The following is a 25,996-nucleotide window of genomic DNA, read 5'->3' as shown; positions in this document are numbered from 1 at the left end:
TCCTGTAAAAAATATCTTTTAGTGTAGAATTGAATTTTTAAATAAAAAACCTATTTCTGAGCTGAATTTTTAAAAAGTTGAGCATATGGGTATTTTAACAAATTAACCCCCAAGCCCACCTCTTTTGTTTTCCCCAGTCTTTTGCTATAACTTTAGTTTGCTTACTTCTTATAGTATCTGGAAATAATAGACATGAAGCTGCCTTGATGCCTTGGAGCATCTACCTAGAACAGAGGCTAGACAAGATTAAGAGACTAAAATGGGTATTTATTAAAGGCCTTCAGTAGATACACCCTGGTCATCCAAAAGCCTCCCAGCGGCTACACCCAAGATGGACAATGGTCTTGAGTTTTTCAGACAATTATAAGCTTGGTCCCTTTACAAATCAGGGATTAATTCTCCAATTACAGCTTCAGGTAATGAAGTAATTTACCCCCAGTTTGCTCCCTCCAATTCACTTTTGTTTATTCTTTTTGGGGCCTGAGGCTGTCGGGTGTCTTTGAGTTTCAGGCCTAGGGGAATTGTCTTGTCTGACCAAATTGTGAAGACAGTTAACTAACACTCTATATGGAGTTTTGAGTTATACACTACATTAGTACATGATTTGAAACGTATAAAAGCTAAAATTCTAAGGCATCGGCCTGAGAACACTTGATCTCCCCCTGCCTCATGGAGAGGGGATTGCTTTAGAGACGAGCACGCACCAGATCAATACTCAGAAGGAGCAGAGCCCTGCTCGTGGCAGCAGATTCCCAGCGTTCCCAAGAGCAGCCAGGGCTGTTCTCCCGCAGGAATTGCCCGCTGTTCCCCTGTCCTGTGCCCGCTGTTCCTCTGTCCTGTGCCCGCTGTTCCCCTGTCCTGTGCCCGCTGTTCCCCTCTCCTGTGCCCGCTGTTCCCCTGTCCTGTGCCCGCTGTTCCCCTCTCCTGTGCCCGCTGTTCCTCTGTCCTGTGCCCGCTGTTCCCCTGTCCTGTGCCCGCTGTTCCCCTCTCCTGTGCCCGCTGTTCCTCTGTCCTGTGCCCGCTGTTCCCCTGTCCTGTGCCCGCTGTTCCCCTCTCCTGTGCCCGCTGTTCCCCTCTCCTGTGCCCGCTGTTCCTCTGTCCTGTGCCCGCTGTTCCCCTGTCCTGTGCCCGCTGTTCCCCGCCCGGTGCTCACGGCCCGCTCTGCCTTGCAGGGAGCAGGGAGGCCGCCTTCACCTACGCCATCATCGCGGCCGGCGTGGCGCACGCCATCACGGCGGCCTGCACGCAGGGCAACCTCAGCGACTGCGGCTGCGACAAGGAGAAGCAGGGTCAGTACCACAAGGAGGAGGGCTGGAAATGGGGCGGCTGCTCCGCTGACATCCGCTACGGCATCGGCTTCGCCAAGGTCTTCGTGGACGCCCGGGAGATCAAGCAGAACGCCAGGACGCTCATGAACCTGCACAACAACGAGGCCGGGCGCAAGGTGAGTGGCGCCGCTGTCCCCGTGTCCATCCCGGGGCTGGGATGGGCTTTGGCGGCCTGCAGAGCAGGAGAGCCGCAGGGCTGACATCATTCACAGCAGACAATCCTCTGCAGGTTGTTGGACCATCTGCTCATCAGTTGTCTAAATGTTACTCTTTGGAGCTGTGAAAAAGGAAAAAAAAAAAAAATCAAACGTTTTATCTGGGAAGTCGAATGGTACTTCTGGTAAAAAGCTGCCTGCTACTGTGTGGGTGAGCGGGAGTCTCATCAGGTTCAGACATGAACGTCTCACTTAGTTGAAAAGGGATCATTTTCAACCCCACTGTTCAAACCTCGCTGTTTGTGTGAGAGCCACCCCTGCGAGGAGGGAAAGGCTTCAGCAGCAAGACCCCGGGGCTGAGTCCCTGTCACTCCGTGGTCACACTGTGACACGGATTTGGGTCCAGCACAGCAGCGTTCCCACCCCATCCCATCCTTTGGGACGGAGAGCAGCTGCTGCAGAAGCAGCACTGAGGAAGGCAGGACTCCAGCAGCTCCCACACACGGGTTTCCTGGGGATCCCGGGCACTGAACACCCCGGGTTTGCTGCCTTGGCCATGTGCTTGATCTTCAGTGGCAGCTGGGGCAGGCACAGGACCCAGCCTGGTCTGAGCTGTGCTCCCCAGGTCCCTGCGGGTCAGGCATTCCCAGGCAGTCCCAGAGGGACTGTGGCTGCAATTGCTGCGGCTGGAATAGCCAGCAGTGTCTATGTGCTCCCCACACCCTGGGCACAGGCCAGCAGGGCCCTCCCTGCAGGAGTTCATCCCATCTCCCAGGGATGTCAATCCCTGCATTCTCAGCTCTCCTTTTATCTCCTCACGTGCAGTAGTCCTGATTCCAGCATCATGTGAGTGTGACTTAGAGGCAAATGGGAGAAGGAAGTTGGGAGCATCAGTTAATTTGTGGATGCTATTTTTGTTGTGGTAATTACCTGTATGCTCTGAGACAGTTATGCTGGAGCCAGGCAGATGGTATTGAAGAAAATCCATTTCCACCCCAAACAAAAGCTGAACCCTTCTTTAATTTAATGCTACTGTAGGAGTTTTATAGGTGAGATTCTGGGTTTTATACTGTGTAGTATCCCAAATGCCTGTGTCTGGCTCTGTGGTGTGAAAACTTTTATTTCAACACAGGCAAAATGAACCCTGAATTCCAGGAATAACTTTAATTGAGCATTAATATTTGCTAAACTAACGATCTGAGATCTTTGTTACTTAGGTTCTGGTAGCATGCAGGTACATCCTGAAAAGCTTAGTGAAACACCAAGACCCACAGCCTGCTCTGCTGTACAAGCACAGACCTGGTGAAACAAAAAATAGCAGAGGAATTTCACCTTTGTGGCAAAGCTACTTCCTTCAAACGTCTGCTTGTATTTGATGGGTGCTGGCAGTAAAAGATTCCCAGGAAATGACACACCAGCCTACGCCAGACTGCAAACATGGCTGGAACTGCCTACTGGCCATAAAAATTTCCCCAAAGCAAAGCTCAAAAATGCGGACAAATAGAAAAGTTGTGTTTTTTGCCTTGGCTATCCCCCAGGTACAGACCTTGGGCAGAGGAAGGCCATTGGTCCTGGTGGTGGCTGTGGGAAGGCTGGCTCCAGGAGCTTCCCCAGCCTTGCTGTGAGGCTCCTTGTGTTTCTCACCTTTCTGAGCACAATTTGCTGTCCTGAAAGCTCATGCCTGGAAGGTTCAGCTCTCCACATTGTTACGTGGGAGAGCAGCGGTTTGTGCTATCTCTGGCCATCTTCCATTTCTCCAGCAGGCTCAGGAACTTCTCTGATCTAGAGATAGATCTGCGCTTCTTCCTGCATCCCTCACAGAGCAAAACTACCCATCTTTGAACAAATCTCTGCTTGAAATCTTCAGGGGAGAGAAAGAGTAACAGGACTGAGGAGATGCTTGTTGCTCCACTGCCCTGTAGAGAATGAATAAATCATGGTTTTGCTAGAGAAATTTCTTTCAGGCTTTGCTCCTGTGTGAAAGATCACAGTATTTAAAAACAATTGGCAGGGGAGGCCATTACAGGTATTTGGCACGCCAGGACTCTCACAACCTGACTCTTCTACAACAAAGAGAGCCTTGTTGTGAGGTGGAGCTCTCCATTTTGGAGCAGTATGGATCTTATCAGCCTCAACACAATCTATTCATGGTGGCTTTCCTCTGGGCTACAAATTCTTGTCTTGTTTCACTCGCCCATGGCTAGGTTTTGATGATATTTATGCACTTAGGAGACAGACTGGCACCTACCAGGCTTCCAAAAATAAATCAATTCTTATTGATTTCTTACTACCACCTGTAGGCACTGCTATGCAGTTCAAAAGTCAGTCCTCTCTCTACTTCTTTGGTCTTGCATTGTGGAGCTGTGCCGTGCCCACTTACCTGGTGCTCACCTGTGACAAGGTACTTCTTCAAGGTGACACCTGTTGCAGGTCATTCAGGAGGCACTCTAGGAAGGCACAGATCTATCAGTACCGAGTTATCTTCTTGAGAACCACTGATAAAATCATCCATTCCATCTTGGTGGGTGAGAATGGTCTGCTGGGATTACTGGGAACACTGGACATAGAAGGGACTGTAGGAGCTGACAGAGAACCACCAGGAAAAGCTTGATGCAGGATTTCTGGAGACCTCAGTTCAAGGCCCTCCAGCCTCTCAGAGGAGCCCTAGGAACTGTGTGTCCTGTTTTACCCAGGCAGTGTCTCTGTGCTGCCTGGGATGCCAGCAGCAGTCTCTGAACACACAGCTCTGTCAGAGCAGGGACACAGTTATCCTGGGAATGGGCCCAGCCCCAGGGCTACCAGAGCTCCAGGAGCCTCGGGACAATGTTCTCAGGGATGCACAGGGAGGGATTGTTGGAGTGTCTGTGCAGAGCCAGGGGTTGGATGGGGTGATCCTTGAGGGTCCCTTCCAGCTCAGGATATTCTGGGATTCTACAGCCTGTCAGTTCTTGCTGGAAATGAGACAGCTGAGGGTGTCAGATGTGTAGGATTTCAAAAGTCACAGCTGGAGAACATCCCTGTTCTGTTGCTGAACAGTTTGGGTCGTGCAGTGCTTGGAAATCCCTGGTGCACACCCAGGATGCAGCGAGGAGCAGCCCCTGGGAGCAGTGTGGGGGACATGACCCATTCCAACCTGCTCCCTCCACAAACACAGCCAGGGTGCCCGTGGGTCCTGCAGCCAGGGGCAGCTTTCCTCACACTGAAGGACAGGGCTCTGGCTGTTTCTCTGTCTGGGTGACAATCCAGCAGGGCTCACTTGTAGCACAAGTTCCTCGGACTGATGGAAGGGTAGAGTTCTGAGCAGGGGTCACAAACACCCCATCAAACTGGCCCTGAGCAGCCCCAGAGCTTCACCTCATTTGTCAAACCTGGTGGAGAGCAGTGATTTCTGACCTTCAGAAGCAGAGTTTAGGGTGTCTTTCCTCTTTGAATTAGTGTTTCCTGAAGTGCTGATTCACTGCAGGAAGGAGCAAGCAGTACAGTGGGAACAGGAGAAGAATTCAAAACAGCTGGGTCAGAAAAGGGAGATAAAGCTTCAATTAATTTAAAGGCATAATCCTTATTTGCCCTGCAAACTTCCATGTGAGGAGGAATAATTGCAAGACTGAATTGTCTGTTAGCAAATTTGTCTTCTCAAATACGAAGTTGATTAAATTACTGTAAGTAACACAATAATGTATGTCTGAGAGATATTTATGCTCCTGGAAATAAAAATGTTATTCTCCAGGTTATCCTGCTAAAAAATAGCAAGGTAGATATTGAAGGGCACTACACATTTTGTCTGTAAACATTTCATTCTGACAGCATGGCAAGGTACATGACCAGACTGCTCTGTCCTCTTTTTTTGCCTGTGACATTGAAATTCCATGAATGGCATCTTGCATCAGCGTTACATCATATTAAGTATAATGTAATATTATGAGTCATTGTTATAAATCATGGGCACAGGCTGCATTAGAGGGCTTTTGCCTTCAAGAGCACATCAAGGTGGATTTTTATTCAGCATTTTTCTTTGGAGGCATGTGTAGGTACACTAACTTCGCAATGTCTTTCCGTCCTCTGAATCAGGAGCATTTCAGATTTCCCCTTCAGCTCTGAGGCTCCCAGGGGATGTGCAGGCTGTGCCTGACAGAGCTGCTGCAAACAGCAAGCAAAGCTGTGAGCACCCAGGAGGTGGTGTTCCTAAAATGAATCATGCAAGGATCACAAAAGACTGACGTGTTTAGTGTTTTATCCTGTAAAAAACTGCAGCAGTGCTCAAGTGATACAGTGGCATTCGGAAAGCACAGAGCTCAGGGCTTCTCCCAGGCTGTCCTGGAAAGCCACACTTGTGGGACTCTGTACTTGCTGCTTCTCTGACCTCAGGAGGACATTGCTGCCATGAGACTTCCTGGGCATCTTCCCTCTTCTTGCATGATGTGCAGTCACCACTGCAATTAACTCTCACTGGAGGGGACAGCTATTTCTACCTCTCTCAAAATACTTTTTCCTTTAACTACCCTTTCTCTTACCAGCAGCAGCCCAGAACACAATTTCCTGCAGATGAACCACTTAAAAAGCTGTGAGCATCATGTTTGAAAAGAGACAGGACTGATAAAAGAGGCTGCCAAACAACATAACATTTCTATTTTTCTGAATATAGGCTTGAAATTGTGGAGATTTTATAGTTCTGCCCGAGCTAAACCTTAAAGCATGTGAAAATATGCAGTGGAAGGGGAACGCAGCTTGTGGGCTTGCAGCCCCAGTGGAGTGGCTGTGCCTGGGGAAGACCAGTCTTGCAGAGGGACCACATCATTCCAGCAGCTCCTGGTAGGTAGGAGCTCTGCTCTCAAAAGATGACCAGGGATGCTGGTCTGCTTGGCAGGCACAGCGCTAGCTGGGCACAGCTGGGTGCCAGGGGGACACAGAGGCACAGAGGAGCCAGGAGATTCCTTCCCAGGGATGTGGCTGCTGTGACCCAGTGCCTCCACACAGCCCAGCTGGCTGAGAAAGCCACACCACCTCCTGCTGCTTCCAGTCCATCAGCAGGAACGACTCTAATGGCACACACCAGAATAAAGCTCCAGTGTCTGGAGCTGCTCACAATTGCTGAAGACTCCAGAGAGTCTCAGAGAGTGGCTTTGAGCCAAGCAGGGTGGGGAGAGGCTGCCCTGACACTCCTGGCAGCAGCAGTCAAGGGATACTGGAGTACCAGCAGCACAGCCACGTTTCCTGGAGTTCAGGATTTAGCAGTGCCTTTGCAATTGGCACTTCACATTTTCCAGTGTGTTTTTGTTGTTGTCGTGGTGGTGTTTTTTTGTTGGGCTTTTTTCTTGGTTTGGTTTGTTTTTTCTGGCATGGAAATGTTCGTCATTTTCCTGTTCAGAAACTCCTATTCTTAATGTTAGGGATGCTCCTCAAACACTCAGCTGAATGGTGCCCCTTGTTGATAGTGGCAGTGACAATTCTGCCAGACCCACTGTCACTTTCAGAGCTGTGACAGGGGAGACTGACAGATCTTGACCTGCAGCCTGCCAGTGGCACCACTGTGCTGGAGACAACCTTGCCCAAAACATCCTGCAAACCATCCTTGGCCAGGACAGCACACAGCACTTCCACTAGCAGAGCAGTAGTATTAACAGTTAAAAAAATGGCTCTACTGCTAAAACGTCACACAAACCCAGGAAGTCTGGTGCTAGGTGCAGCAGATATGCCTATGTAGGGTGTCCTGGGAGCTCTCCTGGTACAATATTTTGCCTAGATTAAAACCAGGCAGACAGAGAATGTTTAGGAGAAGGTTTACACAGGGGGCTTGTGCCTCACTGTGGCCAGACAGAATCTGTAGAATCTCTGCTGTGAGTGTAGAGGCAAAGAGGAGTGTCCAGCCAAAGACCTGGACCCAGTTCCATTTATCCAAGGTACACCCAGTCCTGCGTCCCTGCCTTCCCACCAAGCACTCCAGTCCCAAGGCCTGGCACCCCAGCTGTACTTCAGTGCAATTAGAAAAGGAGCCTTAAATGCCACCAAGTCTGTCCTGGCAGCTTCCTCACCCCGCGCTGGCTGGGGGCAGCAGGATTCCCAGAAAGGCCAAGCCCTGAGTTTGGAGTAAATCCAGTTCACTGAATGGCAAAGCTCCCATTGAGGCTGGTGGGACCACAGGGCACAGCTGAGTGCTTCCAAAATCCCATCCAACTCTGTCCCAAGGCTCTGCTGGGCAGCCTCCTAGGTGTGAAAAGAAATACACATCGCTTGAACCCTTACAGCATTTTGTTTGTTTGAAAGGCTCAAGGCACTATTTGTGGCTTTCCTACTTTTTAGATAATAGTCTTAAAGCCAGTCCGAGCTTGACAGACAATCTCTGCATCTTCTCAACAGCCCAGAGTAAAGATAAAGGAAGCATTAATGTTGGTCTAAATTATGAGAGGGAATTGGACTGCACAAGAACTGTAATCCACAAGAATGAATTTTCATTCCACTTGTCCTCCACTTTCAGCTAATCAGAAATGGTGATACATAGTCCTACTTCTATTTTGGCTTTCAGCTCCCTCCTATATCTCATGTGGTTGAAAACTGAATTCCTGATTTATGCTGGAGATTAGGGAATGATAAATGCTAGCACTTGCCTGCAGTCACAGTTTTAGAGGATTCTGGCATTATGAGCAAAACATGCATTTCATGTGTGTGATTACTGGAGCTGACAGTCTGTCATGCTGCTGACAGAGAGTTGGGACTGAGGGCCAGGCTCTCTTCATAAATAACAAAGATCTCAATTCCAAATTTAATATCGTGCACCTTTTATAATGGCAATGATCAGATGCCTGCTTTGATAATTAATTTGCTCAGCAAAGCCACTGGCTGGGTCACAGGTTTCTGGACAATTTCTGAATTAATCTGGCCTTTCTATTCAGACAGTTAACAACACTTTCCATAGGACCACACTTGTCATTCAGTGCTCAGAGGGGAATATCAGCTAGACAGAAATAGGTGCTGTGTAGATTATTCACTGTTCCCAGGGTTTTCAGCACCTTTGGAGCCTTGATAGAGTCTTTAGTGTATCTCCTGTTGCAGAACAAAAGAAATGTTACTGATTTGAAGCAAGTGTAGCTTTCACAGAGCACAATCATCCCACAGCAAATTCCTGCTGTGTTTGAGGGTTGTAAAACTTACCCTGGTCATAGAACAAAAAAACTGAAGGGTTGGGAGAGGATGAGCTTCAAGGTCTCTTCTAGCCATTCTGCAACTTTATGAAAAGTTGCAAGAAAAAAAACAGCACCTGTTATCCTTCACTGTGACCTATGAGCTTGGCTGTCGTGCATTATATTGTTTTTATTAACCTGTGCTCTTTGATGTTTTGAGAAATTTAATCAGAATCCAAGATTTTTGAGCTTCATACCTAAATTTCACCCTAAGTTACTGAAAAATTTTCAGAAATAGCTATTGAGAATTGTTCTGTTTCTTCCAGCTGACATTTGTCACACTTGCAAATTTAGGTTTCGAAACCTAAGACTGATTTCCTTACCTATTATTGGGATCTTCCATATCCACACTTTAGCAAAACTCAAAGAAGATTGGCCAAGTCAGCAGGAAACCAATGGTTAGGCCAGTTCACTGAGAGCACTTTTAACGCAGAAACAGGCTGTGTTTGTGTGTGAAGTGTACACCAAATTCTGGTGAAGATCTCCCACTGTTCAGCCTCATTCATTGTATCTCTGACAAATTAAACCTTAGCCTTGGACTTGGGCCTGGATTTCTTCTCCATGCTGTGTCAACAGGGGTGGAAACGAATCCTCTGCAGTTACAGCCCAGATGTCCTGAGCCTGAGCTGGAAGTATCTCCAGGAAAGTTTCCAAGAGCCTCAGTGGTGAGTCAGGAACATGAACTCAGTTACCTGAGCTAAGCCTGTAACCTAACAGAGGTTTTGGTGAAACTGAAAGTTAAACCAAGGTTTGGGTCAAACCTTGTCATTAACGTGTGGTGGCAGAAAACTCTGAACCCATAAAGCCCTGAATGCTCACCAAGAGAAATAATTGCTGGCATGTGCTGTACAAATGGAAGAGACTTCTGCTTTAATGGAAAGAGTTTCCAGGTATTTTGAAGTAAACAATTTAAAAATCAATGAATGAAGAACAGTCTTTTAGTCCAAGGACACAAACAAGGCCTGTTGGTACTGGAAGGATGCAAAACTGAGCTATGGAAGGACAGAAAGGTTTCAGGGAACTGCAAGGAGGATGCTTGGCTCTTGTGCCCATTTAGTGCCAGAAGGCACTGGGATTAATTTGAATTAGTGCTGGTTATTGAAGCCAGCCCGAGCCTTCTGGTACTTGAAAGTGAGCTGCACCTAAAGGGTGTCCCTGGGCCAAGCAGCAGGGATGTCAGAGCGTGGATTGCAACCCAGATCCAAGCCAGCTCCATCCTGGTGCTCCAGCCAGGCTCCTGTGGGAGCGGGCTGAGGGAACCAGCCTTGCCTACAGCATTCCAGACCCTGTACCAAAAATGAGGCCACACACAGTTCGGGGACAGCCACGCACCCTCTGACAGAGCTGCTCCCCCAGGAGATGTTCACTGAGTCACAGCACACACTGTTATCTTTGGGTGGATAAATCCTGCATCTGCAGAACAATTAACTATTGAGAGGGCACAGTAGCCTGTAAATAAAGAAGTGCAACAAGGAGTCAAGAGAATGTGTCCAAAAAATTCAGAAAACTTGGATTAAGGCTTTACAGAAGTTTCTTCAAAATGTCTACACTTTGTCATATTTAGTTGAAATTACTTTGAAATTTCCAGTGGGAAATGAGAAGGCAGAAGGGAGCCAGACACCAAGTGAATGCTTAGGCTTTGCTTTCCCAGGGAATCAGCCTGAGAAGTCTGCCTTGCTATACTTGCAGCAAATTTAGACTGAAAGGCGTAATCAAAGTCCTAAAATATTTTATAGAAAACTTTAGATTTAAATAACCATGCTAAAGAATACCTTAGCACTAAGATATTTGTTTAATTTGATCCAACAGACTTCTGCTTTATATTAAGGTAGCCCTTAATGAGAGGTTTATAACATTGAGATCTGACTAAAACACTAAAGATGCACTATGGATATGCATGGTTTCTTTAGCTGATGGTTCATGTACTGGTGGAACTGGTGTTTAGCTCTGTTATGGGCATCCTGTGGCCTTCTGAACTGCAGACCTGGAGCAACTGGTTAACCCATAGCTAAAAACTTCCATCTCAAAGTGAAGACTCACTTGTGCATGGCTTATAAAGAGGAACCATCAATGGCATTGTTGGCTGCTGCTGCTGAACTCATGCATAAGTGGTGAGCAGGTAGATCTGTTCAGAAAAAGCAGCAGCACTGGGTGGTGTGATGGTGGTGTGGCCCAGGGGAACCCCCTCCATCCACACAGCAAACCTCAAGAGTGAATTCTGTTACCATGTGATTGCTTTGTAAGACAAAAACTTCAACTCTTGCTTGGAATGATAGAATTGCAGAATCACAGGATGGTTTGGGTTGGAAAGGACCTTAAACCCATCCAGTCCCAGCCTGGCCTTGGATACTTCCAGGGATCCAGGGGCACCCACAGCTTCCCTGGGCACCCTATGCTTAGGCTGCACTCAGCATTACACATGCATTTAGGAAATTCCACTTTCTTCTGCAGAGGAACAAATTTTCGTGGAGAACAGGCCAGAAGATCCCTGTTAAAATTCTTGGCCTGGGTCTGGGTGTGCTGCTCTTGGCAGCTGCGGAGCTGCAGAGAGAGGCTGTGCTGGTCAGATCTTATCTCTGCTAAGTGGGAGCTATTTGAAAATGTGGAAGTGTGGACCTATTGTCCCACCTGCAGCAAGAGCGGGGAAGGACTTATGGATTAAACTTACTTGGAAAGTCATCTTTGTAATATTACAATTGGCACCAAAATCACATTACTTCATGATATCATGAGTATTTTGAATTGTAAACACAAAATATGTGTAAGTCTCTTCACAATACACACTCTGTCATTGTGATCCAGCTTCTGCTTTACAGTAACTAACATAATTGCATGGAGATTATCTGGAGCAATAATGAGAAATTTCTCTTCAACTGACAAGAATGGCTCTCACTTCCCTGATCAGCTGTTGCTTGGTGTGTCAGCCTGGTGAGATCCCACCCAGGCTACAGCCAGCTGTGGCAATGGGCTTGGAGCTTCTGCCACAGCCCAGGTGGTGCTATCCCTGGAGAGTAGTGGGGAGTAGGAAGGGAATGGGAGTGGGTGTGAGGTAGCTCAGGGGCTTTTCCCAGCTCAGTAATGCCAGGTAGGCAAAGCAGGCCATGGGTGCCTCTCCAGTGACATTTACTGAGCTGTGAACAGTGTTAGGGCTGGAGTTTAAATATGTCTCTCTGTATCAAGTACAAGCATAGCTCAGGCTTCATTCTAGACCAAAGGAGTTAATGAAGAAGTTGAGCTAAGAAACTCTGTGTTTTTATAGAGGCAGTACTGCAAAATTGATGGAGAATTACTTTGACATTGCCTGAAAAGGTTGATAAAAAGGAAAACTATCCCTTATAACTAAAACTACTGTCTTGGAAAAGTTAACATTTATATGACATTTTTCAGCATGATGAATAATGTCCTGTGTAGTATCATCTGCTGGGTACCTAAGGGTTAACTCTCACAGTTTGGTATGCAAGCAAATGAACCTATAGCTAACTGTGTGTGGCTATTGGTTGGAGATCTTTGGAAGCAATATGAAGTGATAATATTTTGCAGCTCGTGCTCCTGCCAGTACCTGGCTTTGTTAGTTTAGCACAAGAGGTGTTTCCTGATTACTTGTCTGGAACCAGTAAGGCTGCTCTCTTGGTTTCCATCACTCTTTGGAAACTTTTCTCTCGACAGCTTAAACATTTATCAAAATGCTCTACCTGGTGGCTCCCAATTCTTTGTACACAATCCTTTACTGCCAGCACCACTTCACTGGAGAGCCTCCCCTCCACTGGGGAAGGCGAATTTCAGTGGGAATGACTCACACCTGGGTCATTCCTCTCCTTGTGCATCCGCTGTGATGAAGACAAATTCCAGTTGTGTCATTTCTTGTTTTCCCTGCATCTTTTTTATGTGCAGAATAACTTAGGCTCCATGACAAAGCCCAAAGCAAGGGGCTTAACTCATTGTGTTCCCAAACTGAGGAGCATAATTAAATTCAGTTCCTCCAACCTGTCAGTGTTTCCTGTTTCTTCAGAACTATCATGCTAAAGCATAAACTACAAGCACAATGACCTTCTTAATGCCATCTTTGTTCAGAAGCCCAGAGAATGGGTGAAGATCACAATCCCAAGATCAAAACTTAAACCAGACACTCTGGACATTAGATGCTGGAAGGATTGTATTGATTTGAAGGGGTCAAGGTCAGCAGACATTGCTCAGTTTAGATTTAATTGACTTCACTATTCTGATCCATGCATTGACTGCAGAGATGAGCTTGTAGGGTGAAGCAGGGATTAAGGAAAATGATGTTTTTAACAGTGGACATCCATGACATTTTTAATATGTAGCAAAATACCACACAGATCACTATTTTAGAGAGTCCTGACTGGAAGTATCAATATTTTTGGGGGATTTTTAATTGGTGACCAGAATGTAGAGGAGGTAGATACGATCTAAGGAGAAGCATCTGGGTAGCATGTCAAAAGGCAGAAAAATTGCTGCCTCATTTTCTTTCTAAACTTAGTGTCTTACTGTCAGTGAGCACCATGCTGTTTGTTCATTTCCAAAACTCCTCATCATCATCTTTTATTCACTTCTGGCATGAACCTTCCATCCCGTATCTTTTTGGAAAGGAAGATATGTACCGTGGAAAACTTACATAGTGATAGGAAGGAAAGCTAGATAACATAACCAACAACTCTATCTGCAATTCTGTGCCACCACCCCCATTCCCAGCCTATTTCAGCTTCATTCTACAAAGTGCCCAGGTAGGCCAGACAACAAGACTGTTCAGTATTTCACAAGCTAAAATCCATCATGTCCACAGTGTCAGTTTTGCTTGGACAGCAGCAAGTAATGATACTAGATAAATTTTCCCTTAATCTCACTATCCCATTTCAGTAAGGATCTAGGAAATCACATTTTCATTTAATTATAGAATATAAAATCACATGTTGAATGTCTTTAAGGCAGTTCAGCTATATTCAAATGATAACAAGTGAAAGCACATTAAAAGAAACCAGATTTTTTTCAGAACTATTTTTTCCAAGTTCCTTTTTATGACAGATATTTAAACTTCCTACATGATGACACTTACTTGGCACTGCATTGATCCAGTCTAATCTAGGTGATAATGTGTCTCACAAGAGTTACTTTTCAAAAACAAGTAGTTTATCAAACACATTGACAGTTATGTTTTCAAATTATTTCCATTTTTTCTGTTAAAATATTCGCTTGCTTTTAAATAGAAAACCCCTCAGAACCAAAAGGAAAGTGGTGCTGCAGGCTGCTGTACCCAGGAGCCAGAACAGCAGTGACCCCTCAATAAACTGCCAGGCCACCTTTCAAATAGTGACCCTTTGTCATCAGCAACTGAGAAAGCACAAAGTGCCACACCAGGACCCCCCATTTCCCAGCTACTTCCAACAGATACTGGGAAAATGCTGCTCTCTCTTTTCTGATGTAACATTTACCTAAGCATTAATTTAGAAATTTGTCATTGGAATTTGTAGTTTTCAAACAGCATTTCCTGTGAAGGGGTGGGTGAGGAGGTTTTGCACTGAATGTGATATAGAAAACAGGAACTTTGTCCCAGCCACATTTAAAGCACTGGAAACCCAACCTGAGGCTGCGGCTCCAACTCGGGAATTAATGGTTTTGATTTGCATTTTGATGACCAAAGAGAGATGAAAGTGCAGATCCTTTCTGTCTGGGGAGAGCTGGGTTGTGTTCAGGAGAGAGGTGAGAAGGAGAGGGGTCCCAGGGTCCTGCAGCTGTTATCAGATCAGTGGGGAAGGGACAGGGTGAGGGAGGAGAGAACACCTGGAGAGGGCCTGACTCCACAGGGTATTTTGGGGTGTCACTCCTCTCAAACCCCTACAGATGCTGAGCTGTCAGTATCAAGGGCTGCCACATCATGCCCAGTGTCTCTGCAGGCAGGATCCTGATGGAGGTAAACACAAACTTCACAGCCTCATTTGCCTTTCATAAAGCGTGATTAGGTTTGCAGAGCAGTCAGAGAGAAATCCTGAGGGCTGGACAAGCTCAGAGCCCAAGCCACATGCACGGGATCCACTGGCACAGGTACTTGTGTGAAACCAGAAGGGCTTGGGCAGAAGTTTATCCCAAGAGCAGATAAGGTGTTCTCCTAGAAGGACCAGGCACCTGAGGAAAGATTCCTGAGGAAGAATTAAAATTTTGAGGAAGAATTTCTTCATGGAAGGGGTTGTTAAACATTGGCAGGGGCTGCCCAGGGTGGTTTGGAGTCCCCCATCTCTGGAGGTGTCCAAGGACACCTTGGATGTGGCACTCACTGCTCTGGGCTGGTGTCAAGGTGGGAATCAGGCTTGGACTGGATGGCCTGGGGGGGCTTTCCCCCCCTAAATGTTTCTGTGGTTCTGTGGTATTGTGACACTTCACAGAGCAGCTCCTACAGTTTGAAAAAAGGCAAGGGTTTGAAAAAAGGCCTTATGGTTTGAGAAGAGCATTAATTAAATAATGTGAGAATCCATCTCATTACATCCCACCTTTTGAAACCAATTATGTCCTTTTTGTCCCAAGGTCAGCTTTCTTCAAAAATAACAACTATAAAAGCATTCTGTGAAATTTACTTTCTGGACCCAGAAGTGGTGATAAATTGATTTGGTCTACAGCAAGTCACGGAGGTTATCAGAAGTATAAGAAAAATATGCGGGAGAGAATATTTTTTGCTGCATTCCTCTCAGCTTTTACTGGCCCTACTCTCATTCATTTGCTATTCTGCACAGTGTTAGGCAGTGACTGAAGGGCACTAGCTCTGTGATTTAAACTACACAACTTGCTTAGGGAGAGAGGAACACATCTCATTCATTTTTTTGTCAGCACAGTTTGCATGTGCCAACAGCATAGTGTGAGCAATATGACCATGTGGAAAGTCTAATTAATACTTTTTCTTTACTTGTTTGACATACTGGGGAAACTGCATTTCAAAAATAATTTCTGCATATTGATCAATTTTTCATAAAGATGAAGTAAAGGGCAACTAATATTTTAGGCAGAAAGTACAAAAATGAATATGAAACTATAAGGGGCATACAGGAAATGAAACTAACCTCCTGCTTTGGGTGGCGTAGGGAAAGGTCAGAAATAGGACAGAAAAGATTGAACTTATGCGAGTATAAAATTTCTGAAGTCTTCATTTTTGAGGGTGTCATGACTTCAAGTCTGGAACAAGTTTTTCTGCTCTTTAAAATAGGCAATCCCTTAGTGAAAGTAGATGGTGGTGTTAGGAAACCCCACCCAGCTGTGGTGTTGGCAGCAGGGTGTCATTTATCAGAATGCTCTTGGCTCTCTTCATAACCAGCCCTCAGACCATCAGGTTGCCTGATTTTCCTGATACACCTATTCCAAGGAAAGTGCAAAGTTGGTTTGATTGATGTAAGTCATGTGCTGTGACTCATTTTTTATTTAAGATACAAAAATTCTTGTCATGAGAAGAAGGGTTCAGCCTGCCTGTGGTAGCAGGATTTCTGGGGTAGTTACAGCTCATGGTGTTCAGGAGCAAAGTTGTTTGATACTGACTTCAGATATTCTATTGCACAGATTCACTTATCAAAAACATGAGAAAAAAATATTTTGGCTGCACTTAATAGAACCTTCATAAGATGTTCAGGTGAGGTATCCAGGCCTGTCTGGAATGAGTCACTCAGTGTGGGACGCAGTCATTTCCAAGCTCATCCCAGTCAGTTTGCCAGAGGAGATCAGTGCAAAATGTGCTCCTACAGAAGACATTTGACAGCAGCTCTGTATATATAATTAGTGGCCATCCACTGATGGGAATATTTTCCATCTTTTCTGGTAAAGTACACCTTTGCTATTTTTAAACTTGTTTTTGAGTGGTTTTTATGCAGTTTCTCACATTTCTTAAATAATCTATAGGATTTGTCTCTGACAGCAGAGTTTCTTTTTTTTCCAATCAAAAAGCACCAAGTATTACTTGTACTGCGCATAGATTTCAGAGCTTTGGGACTAGAACAGTGCTGCAAGTTACTTAAACAGTAGCACCCTTTTGAGATTAAGATCACACTTGGATAAAAGAAGTGATAGAGACATGTCCTAATAACTTCAGGAGATAAAGTCCTTTTGTTGTCTGTCAGGTCAGTGCTACCCATCCACCCAGTGCCCTTTCCAATTCCTGGTCTCACTCTATACATGATTTGGTTCTCAAGTTATTTTGTTGAAAGACTAAATAATACATGACTTTATTCTATTAGCTTAAAACATTATTTTTATTCAATGAATCCTTTCCAATAGGAAAACAAATGTATCTCAACATTATTCCCAAAGTTTGAGGATCTTTGTCTTATTTAAGGAGCAACAGTTGCCTTTGTGATAATACAAATCACCAATCCTCACCTTCCACCAGCTGAAAGGGGCATCTCCTCACAGCCCCCCCAGCCCACAGAAATGCTGTGGCCTCTTTCCAAGCCCTGCCATGTTCTTCTCTGGAGTGAAAATGTCACTCATTTTGCCAATACTTGTGCTTTCCTTAGCCTTCAGTGAAGGTGTGTGTGTAGACATTTGCAGAAGACAGGGATTTCCTGACCCAGGTGATCTGATGTCAGACAAAATTAGGCAAGATCATGGCCTTGGTGGACAGGAGTCAGTGTCTCACTAATTACCTGGGCTGAACATGCAGCCTGGGGCTGGGGTTATTCTGGCTGCAGCACTGGAGGGTGCCTGGCTGTGTATTGATCCCGTTCCCATGGGAATCCTGCTGGAGGGGGGATGATCTGGAGGTGGGATGATCTCCAGGTTTGAGATGTAGGTTCTTCAGCACAGCTTTGGCATCGAGGGCTGCAGAGTTCTGGTGCCTGAGCCAGGGCTGGGCAGTCCCTGACCCTACAATGTGGAGTGTGGGGTCATTGGTGAACTCATCTGCTTTGGTGCTGGGAGCCCAGGACACCCCACTGAGTAACTCAGGACAGACTCGGGGCTGAGAAGAGCCCTGTGTGGGTGTGAGTGGTGTGTCTGAGCACACCAGGCACAGAACCAAAGCTCCATGTGCCCCCCAGCAGGGTGGGACACCCAGGACCCCTGGCTGTGCCTGCCCCAGCCTGGCTGCAGGACCACAGCAGGAGCTGGAGCAGCCCCTGCAGTTCCTGGGCTGCTGCTGCCACCCTCCCATGGCCAACCCCACACATTCCTTGCAAAGCTAAGTGGGGAGAGCAAACACGTTGTGCTCCCAATAGCAGTGCCCAAAGGTGCTGCATCTGGAGATAACATCAGCAGGGAGAGCCAGCCCAGCTCTCCCCACAAAAACTATTTCCCAGAGGCAAATGGCAAAGGGAGATAGAGGGAGAAACAAGTACTGACAGTTTGCTGTAGGAGCTCAAAGAAAAAGTGGACAAAGCTAAAAGAACTCCAGCTCTTTGTCTGCATTTAATCCGGTTCAGAGCACCCACTGGTGCATACAGATTTACTTCCCATGGCTGACAGAGCTGGATATGGTCATTTGGTAAGAAACAGGGGATCTAGAATTGATTTTTCGTGCCCTCCAGGCTCTTACATTTTAGGAAAAGTCAGTCTAAATGTACCTAAAATTTTAATCTAATGTAAAAAGCATGAGCTGCTGGATGATTCCTTCAAAGAAACAAATCCTGAAATAAAAGGTGAAGAGTTCTTTCTGGTTTTAACACAGATGAAGTTTTTAAGGGAAGGGTGCTGCTTTTGGCTCACAGAAACCAAGGAAAAGACTGTGGCCTGCTGTCCCTACCCAAGAATCCCATATTACAGCACTGATTCATCAGAGGGTACTGAAACAATATAATAGTATTAAAATACCAGCATCCACATATTTTAATGTCAAAGAAATAGTCCAGGCACCTGCTTTCAGAGTACAATAAAACCACCAAATCACCACTGCAGGGTTTGCTTTTGCTGAGGCCAGACGGTTCAAGTTCCACGTAGCCCAGTTTCTAAAGGCCGTGGAGCCAATTTGTCGCTTGCTGAGTTTGCAGGACACGGCCCTGAAAGCCCAGAGAGGAGGATGGATTTGTGTGCAAGAACAGGAGCAACAAAAGGGGTTGTGAGCCACAGGTGGAGAGGCTGGGTTAGAGGAGGCAGGACTGGAGGGGCCAGCTCAGCCGCAGGGTGCAAGGGACAGAAATGAGGCAGATGTGCCAGAGAGAGTCCAGCACAGAGTTTGGAGCCTCTGGCACCTCTGGCAAGTGCAGAGAAAAGGGAAAGAGAACAATAAAGCAGTGCTTTCTCATCCCTTTGCTCCTTCCCGTCCCCTTCCAAGTGTTTTTGGACCTCTAGTAAGGACCCCTGGAACTGAGGCTCAAACTTCTGTTCAGGACAAACCAGACCCTTTAATCCCGAGTGCCCGTGGCCAGGCTTGGCTGGGAGCTGTGGAGCAGGGCATGGCTGTGTTTGGGGTGGTGTGACAGGGGCAGGAGCCCAGCCCAGGACACGAGGCCGCCTGCTCCTGGCTCAGCCCCTTCCCGAGGAGCCCCCATCCCTCAGAGAGTGCTGGCTGTAAATGGGATGGTAATGAAATAAAACCAAAAGGCAATTCAGGCTAATTAACCACACTTCAGGAAAAAAACCCTACCTGGATAGATGGCACATGATGTGTTTTGTGTTAATGTTCCAAGCCAGGTTGGCGGTTCCCCATGGCAGGCAGGTTGGAAATATTTTGTTGCAAGTTTGAACATCTTACCAGGATGTAAGGCCAGCCCCTTCTACAAGAGCAGTGATTGAATTAGGGCTGAGAAGTGTATTCCTGGCTAGTTTCAATTTCAAAAAAGAGAGCTTTTAAAATGGTACAAATGAGGCTAAAAGAATTTATGTTATTTTTCCGGTTTCTGTGCTATAACTCCTTTTCCATCTCCTCGTCTATCTTCCAAGTGTCCTGCCTTATGAATGAGTGAGCAATAAAAGAAGTATGCAGTGGCTGAGAAAGAAACTCAAGATAACAAGATAAAGCCAAAGCTTGAACAGAAGTTAAGATGTAGATCAGAATATGGAATTTTCTCACATCTGAGTTTTAGGGCAGTCATTAGATAGTTTGCTCTAGAAGCTGATTTAAAATCAGTAGCACAAAATGTGACCTAGCATGTGCTGAGTTCATTTGTGCCAAAGGTTTGGACCTGCGCTTTCTGGGGTCATGATCCTGTCTTCAGACCACACGTGCTGGCAATCTGCTCATAGACTAAAATAAAAATAAAGATATTTCATAGAATCAAAAAATCACAGAACCACAGAATGATTTGCATAGGAAGAGATGTTAGAGTTCATCTAATTCTCATTCCATGGGCAGGGGCACTGCTGTGGGTCAGTGCTCTGTCCTAGCCACCCCTGCTCACACTGAGGTTTTCAGCTCGAGGTCCCCATGCATGTCCAGCCTAAGAGCTGGACTTGGCTCCTTCAGGGCAGGCTGCTGTTTTCTGCTGAAAATGGCCAGTGACAGTGTCTGCTCTTTTCAAACTCTCCAAACTGAAGTGAGAGGCTGTAACGAAGGGTTAATTCCAATTTCCATATCACTGACCTCCCTCCAGCCTTCCTGGCTGCCCAGGTTTGGAGCTGCATGGATCAGCTGGGTTTTCTCAGGGAGAAAATGATGTGGCCACTCCCTGAGCCCTGATAATCCCTCTGGCTGGGCTTTCCGGTGCTGGGCTCTGCCAGGTTAGGCAGAATTTCATCATCAAAATCATTGTGGCCTCTTTCAAGTAAAAGACAGTGGGAAACTACTTGCTGGAATTAGGTGTGTTTGCTTGTGTTGTCCCAATGTCACTGCTGCTTGGAGTCAGCTGTGGGGCCCAGGACACAGATCAGGGACTAAGCTGGACTCCAGTTTTATTTGGCAAAGCAGGAGAAGATACAGGGACAGAGTTTCAGGGGATGTGAAAGTATTGGGCACTGGGCAATCATGTTGAAGAAAAGCTGTGCCTGAGGAGAGTCCCATTTGAGCTTCGGTCCCTCGGCTGTGAAGTTAGGCAGAGCTCCCTGCTGAGCTTGCAGTACAGGAGGGGAATTGGCTCTGCAGGCAGAGCTGGGTCATAGTGATGAGCATTTGCTGCCTGGGACAGCAGGGTGACCTGTGTGTGGTGGCAGCTCCCACTGCAGAGCAAACACATCCCTGAGTGTCAGCCAGTGTCCATCCAACAGTCCTGCTATTAATGCATCCTTCTTTGTTCTTCTAACCACAGATCCTGGAGGAAAACATGAAGTTAGAGTGCAAGTGCCACGGGGTCTCAGGGTCCTGCACCACTAAAACCTGCTGGACAACGCTGCCCAAGTTCCGGGAGCTGGGCTACATCCTCAAGGACAAGTACAATGAGGCCGTGCAGGTGGAGCCCGTCAGGGCCAGCCGCAACAAGCGCCCCACCTTCCTCAAGATCAAGAAACCCCTTTCCTACCGCAAACCCATGGATACAGACTTGGTGTACATAGAGAAATCCCCCAACTACTGCGAGGAGGACCCGGTGACGGGCAGCGTGGGGACGCAGGGCAGGATGTGCAACAAGACGGCGCAGCAATCCAACGGCTGTGACCTGATGTGCTGCGGCCGCGGCTACAACACCCACCAGTACTCCAGGGTGTGGCAGTGTAACTGCAAGTTCCACTGGTGCTGCTACGTGAAATGCAACACATGCAGCGAGAGGACAGAGGTGTACACCTGTAAGTGAGCGCTGGCCTGGGGCTGCTGCCCAGCCCGGATACATTTGCACATGCACTCAGTGTACCTGAGCAGAACTGCAGGGAAGAGCTGCTCTCCCTGAGGAGATGCTGATGAGTGGAGCCCTCTCTTCTCGCCTCACGTTTTGTTGCTCATGTGGATACACATTTCAGACTCTTATAAAGTCAGCCGAGAAACAAATGAACCCCACCCCGGGCCACCAGACACACAAAAGAGAGAGCAAAGGATCATCTCAGTGAGCCTGCACCTCGAAAGGAAGGAGCGCAGACTGCCCCGGGGAGAGACAGCAGCAAGGGAGAAATCTGGATGTGGCACCGAACTCTCGGTTTCGGAAAGGGATGGTCAAACACTTCTGTGTATGAGAAGCTGGGAGGGGTAGGGGAGAAACCCCTACAAAAGGGCTTTGCACAGGATGGGAAGGACAGAGCCTCCCCGTGAATTGCCCGTGGGAGTGCGTGGATAACACAGATTTAGACTTCTACACTCGTGAAAAGCTTCTACTGGTCTTGCCCATCTTTCCACTTCACAGCACTTGCTGCAGCAAGAAGAACTGTGGAAGGGTTCTGTAGACACTGCTTTATCTGCCTTTCTTGTGTGTGTGTGAGCTGCAGATTTTAGCACAGGGATTTGGGACACTTGGGCATAATAATAACAATATTTAACAATTTATTCAGATAAAACTAATATTAATTTATTTAATTAAAAGAAGAACTTTACCAACCTCTGGAACTATTCTGCAATTAAAGTAGATAGCTGGCTTTCTTTGTGGAATAATTTTGTGGGATCAGCGAGGAAACACTGGAGCTGTATATATTATTCTTGACTAGGATATTTCTATTAGTTGGACTTGCAGGATATGTTCTACAGTACTGGATGTTTAAGGACAGAAGCTGGCGTCTTTATATATGTACATACACAAACACACTGTATTTTGGGGTTTTTGTTTGTTTATTTCCTCCTGTTTGCTGCTAGTTGTCTGGAACAAAAGTGGAGTCGTAGGGGTTACAAATCTTTACCAGTTTTTGTGTTGTGGTTTTTTTTCTTCAATTAAAGAAAGAAGCATTAATAAAATCCTGTTTGGAATATGTCTAAAAATAAGAAAATCCAGACAAAATTCCATCTTTTGGAAAAATCAACCATAGGATAAGAGAGTATATTTTGTAAGAGACTATTTTTATATAAATATTTTATTTATACTATGTCTGCTTGTTCAACCTGTACTTTTTCTCAAAACAGGCATACAATTTGTAATTCTTAGGCTATTTAACAGAGAAAGGGTAATTAGTTTGTGAACACAACAGCAGCAAGCTGGATGCATTCAGCTGCAATTGGTGGATGTGTCAGAAAGCGGGATGAACTTTCTCTCCGGATGTGTGTACAAACTGGCTCTTTTCCTGCAGCTCAGTTTGCAGAATATGCAAAATAAGAACAGGGTATGTAGCATCAATTTTGTCACATGGCTTGAATACATGATTGGTATTAACTGGATGCTCATTTATCCCATTCAAGAAAAAAAAAAATCAGAATTAGCTTCCCACATGCGTCAGTCATTAAACTGTGGCGTTATGACTCGCAAATGTGCTGTGTGTGCTGTCAGTTAAACCTCTGCTTTGTGCTGCTGTCAAATCTGATTCCCATCAGGGCAAGACTGTAGACTGTGACTGTAATAACTTGCATGACACACATCGTCTGATTCTCATAGACAGGATACAAAGCTTACTTTTTGTCCAGCTCCTTTTGGCATTTACGTTATTCTTTTCCCCTGCAAAAGGCCAGAGCCCAAAAATCCAGAAAAACATTCGGACAAGTTTAAAGAGGCAAATTTAAAGACTTGTTTTTCAGAGCCCAGCTAAGCTGTTTTGCATTCCCTTTGTGATATCTCCTTTTTACCACTGCTGATTTCTTCAGACATTTGAGTGGTAAATATTTCTCTGCATTTAGAATTGTTCTGTTCCTCCTGCTAAACTCATTTGTTACTGATAAAACCCATGTCTAATTCTAACGTTGTTTTTCACTGAGTAAGAAAGGTGGCCCAGAGTTACAGATGATATTACACATTGTCTGGGACAGATCAGGTTCTCTCCTCCTTCCAAACTGCAGGATCTCCCCAGTTAATGAGGCAGCAGTGATAGGACTGTCAGTGACTCCCTACACAGCAGCAAGTGCCACCAGGGGCAGGTGGGACAGGTCTGTCCTGTGTGCACTGATCCTTTTCAGGCAAAACTCCCTCCCAACACTGTGAAAACAGAGAATTTCTGAGAAGAGAAACAGAAGCATCACAAAAGATGCTGTAAGCTACCTGTTGATGACAAGCTACCTGTTAGGACTCGGGTTTTAACTCACTCCTTGTATATATATTATTTAAGAACACAAGCCCATGCAGTACCTAATCCTAGCAGTGTATATCAGGGGTTAATGCACAGTTTCTTTGCAGGCCTGCCACGTAACACAAAATAGAATTTTTATTCAATTCATGCACCAGAATGGGGTATCAAAATAAAGTTAATAACGTAATTTACTTTCAAACTTGTGACTTGCCAATTTTCATTGAGTCACTGCTCTTAGTCCTCCTAAATTCCACAGAACAAGATTTAAAATGCAACCACATACAGTAGGGGTGTTAATTACAACTCTGTATTATGGTTAAATAATTCAGATCTAACATCTAATATTGGAATCTTACCCCCCCCCCCCCCCCAGTTTGTATTGGGCTTTGATTTAATGAATACTATATCATGGTTAAAACTGTGTTTTCCTCACTAATTCGAGTTACTTTACAAATTATTACTTTTGCAGCATGTTTTTACCATAGAAAAGTAATGTGTAAAACTGCTTCCTGTAAATTTCCGTATGCAGTGATGTGCCATGTACAGCTAGCAGAATAATTACTGAAGGACAAATATCTTTAAACAGTTTTATTCACAATAATAAAAACCTGGATGCACAAGGAATTCATTTTGGTACACATTTTCCCTGTATTTTTCAATATTGCTGGTGAGAAAATGGAGAGAATAAAAAGGAAAAAAAATGTTGATTTGTGTAATAACTAGAATAATAGTTTGGGAACCATGAATTAAAGAGCAAGGAAAACCAAATTCTGCATTCAGCTAGAAACTATTTGGAAATTTGGCTGTGTCATCTTAGGTAGGAGAAATCTGGTCCATCAGAATGTGCCCTGAATGTGGAGTTAATTGGTCATTCGCTAAGTGGGCTTGAATGGCACGAAGAATAAACAGGAGAAGGGGGAAGATTTACCGATATTCCTCCCCCCACAACAGCTTGGTCTTTGTGCTCGAGGATAGAAAGAGCTCTGTTTTACGTGGGGAAGGAGCTCACAATGGCACTGAAATGCACACAACTGCAGGACAATGCAGCCCTCGAAGGAAAATACATCTTCTCATGTGTGCTGCCAGGGGAGCGCTGGGCACAGGCACAACCTGGATGGGGCTGGAAAGGAAACACAGACCAGGAGCAGGGGCAGGGAGAGCAGGGGGAAGCAGAAGGGAAAAAGCCTTGCTGCAAGTTGAGAAGCTGTTAATCATGGAATCTCCCTTCCACATCCCATAGTGAAACACCAGTTTGTGGAAATGAAGATGTTCTGCCCCAGGATTCCTAAATAAAGTTTAAGGATTTTACCTCTCAGCCTTTCTAAAAGGACAGCTAATCTGAATTCGTGCAGCTTGATACCAGAAGCACTTACATAAAACATGAATCAGTCCATGATTAAGTTTTCTTTGCTATGTATGCGCAAAGCTAACAGAGATACATCTTACAACAGTGATAATTAAACAGAAAACATCCTTAAAATATACTCCTAAGTGGCTCATTTGGTAAAGTGATTGTAAGGGGACACAGTAACTTAGAAAATGTCAATGATGGCTACATACCCTATCACACAAGGCTCTCAGTGAGCTCTTCTGTGGATTACAAAACTCCTTTTAGTCGTCCACACTTTAAAATCAATTTGTTAAACAGAAACATCACAGACTGCAGTCAGGATGCACAAATTCAAATTAGGATGCTGTATAGGTATTTCTGACAATATTTTCACATTTGTCATTATAATAAACATGAGGAAATATGCACTGTGAATGTCCCAAATGTGCATATTAACCAATACTGTTTCTTGCCCCCAACCTGTAACCAAAGAAGCTGATGGAGCAAGAAGGTCTCCAAGTCTGAACTGCAGGGTGGATGGAAAATTTGTTATGAGTCAGCACTGTCCTGGCAGCCAGGGGGGACATTCCTGTCCTGGGGAGCACCAGGCCCAGCATGACCAGCTGGGCCAGGGAGAGGATTGTCCCACTCCACCCTGCACTGGGACAGCCTCACCTCAAATATTGTCTGAAATTTTGGTCACTGCAGTATAAGAAAGAGTGTTCAAAGGAGGGCAGTGAAGATGGTCCAGCGTCTGGAGGGGCCCTACAGAGAGGGGCTGAGGACACTTGGTTTGCTCAGCTGGAGCAGACTGAGGGCAGAGCTCCCCGGGGGCTGCAGCTCCTCCCGAGGGGCAGCTCCGATCTCTGCTCCCTGGCACAGGGACAGCAGCCAGGGAACGGCTGGAGCTGCCCAGGGGAGGGCTGGGGGGGTATCAGGGAAAGATTCTTTCCCCAGAGCCTGCTGGGCACTGAACAGACTCCCCAGGGTTTGGTCACATCCCCAGGACTGCCAGAGCTCCAGGAG

General features: G+C 45.9%; 1 protein-coding gene across 1 annotated transcript in view; it reads left to right on the top strand.

Moving 5' to 3' along the window:
- WNT7A (Wnt family member 7A) overlaps positions 1–24,285 on the top strand; it is a 35,775-nt gene extending 11,490 nt beyond the window's left edge. The window contains exons 3-4 of the mRNA XM_058845275.1: positions 1,173–1,444; positions 20,823–24,285. Coding sequence (XP_058701258.1) covers positions 1,173–1,444; positions 20,823–21,302 — 752 coding nt within the window. The 3' untranslated portion in view covers positions 21,303–24,285. The remainder of the gene's footprint in view (positions 1–1,172; positions 1,445–20,822) is intronic.
- The last annotated feature ends 1,711 nt before the right edge of the window (positions 24,286–25,996 follow it).

Source organism: Poecile atricapillus, chromosome 9, assembly GCF_030490865.1.
Source record: "Poecile atricapillus isolate bPoeAtr1 chromosome 9, bPoeAtr1.hap1, whole genome shotgun sequence".
NCBI classification, from domain to species: domain Eukaryota; kingdom Metazoa; phylum Chordata; class Aves; order Passeriformes; family Paridae; genus Poecile; species Poecile atricapillus.
The sequence above is the reverse complement of the archived record's forward strand: the minus strand, read 5'-3'. Positions and strand labels throughout refer to the sequence as shown.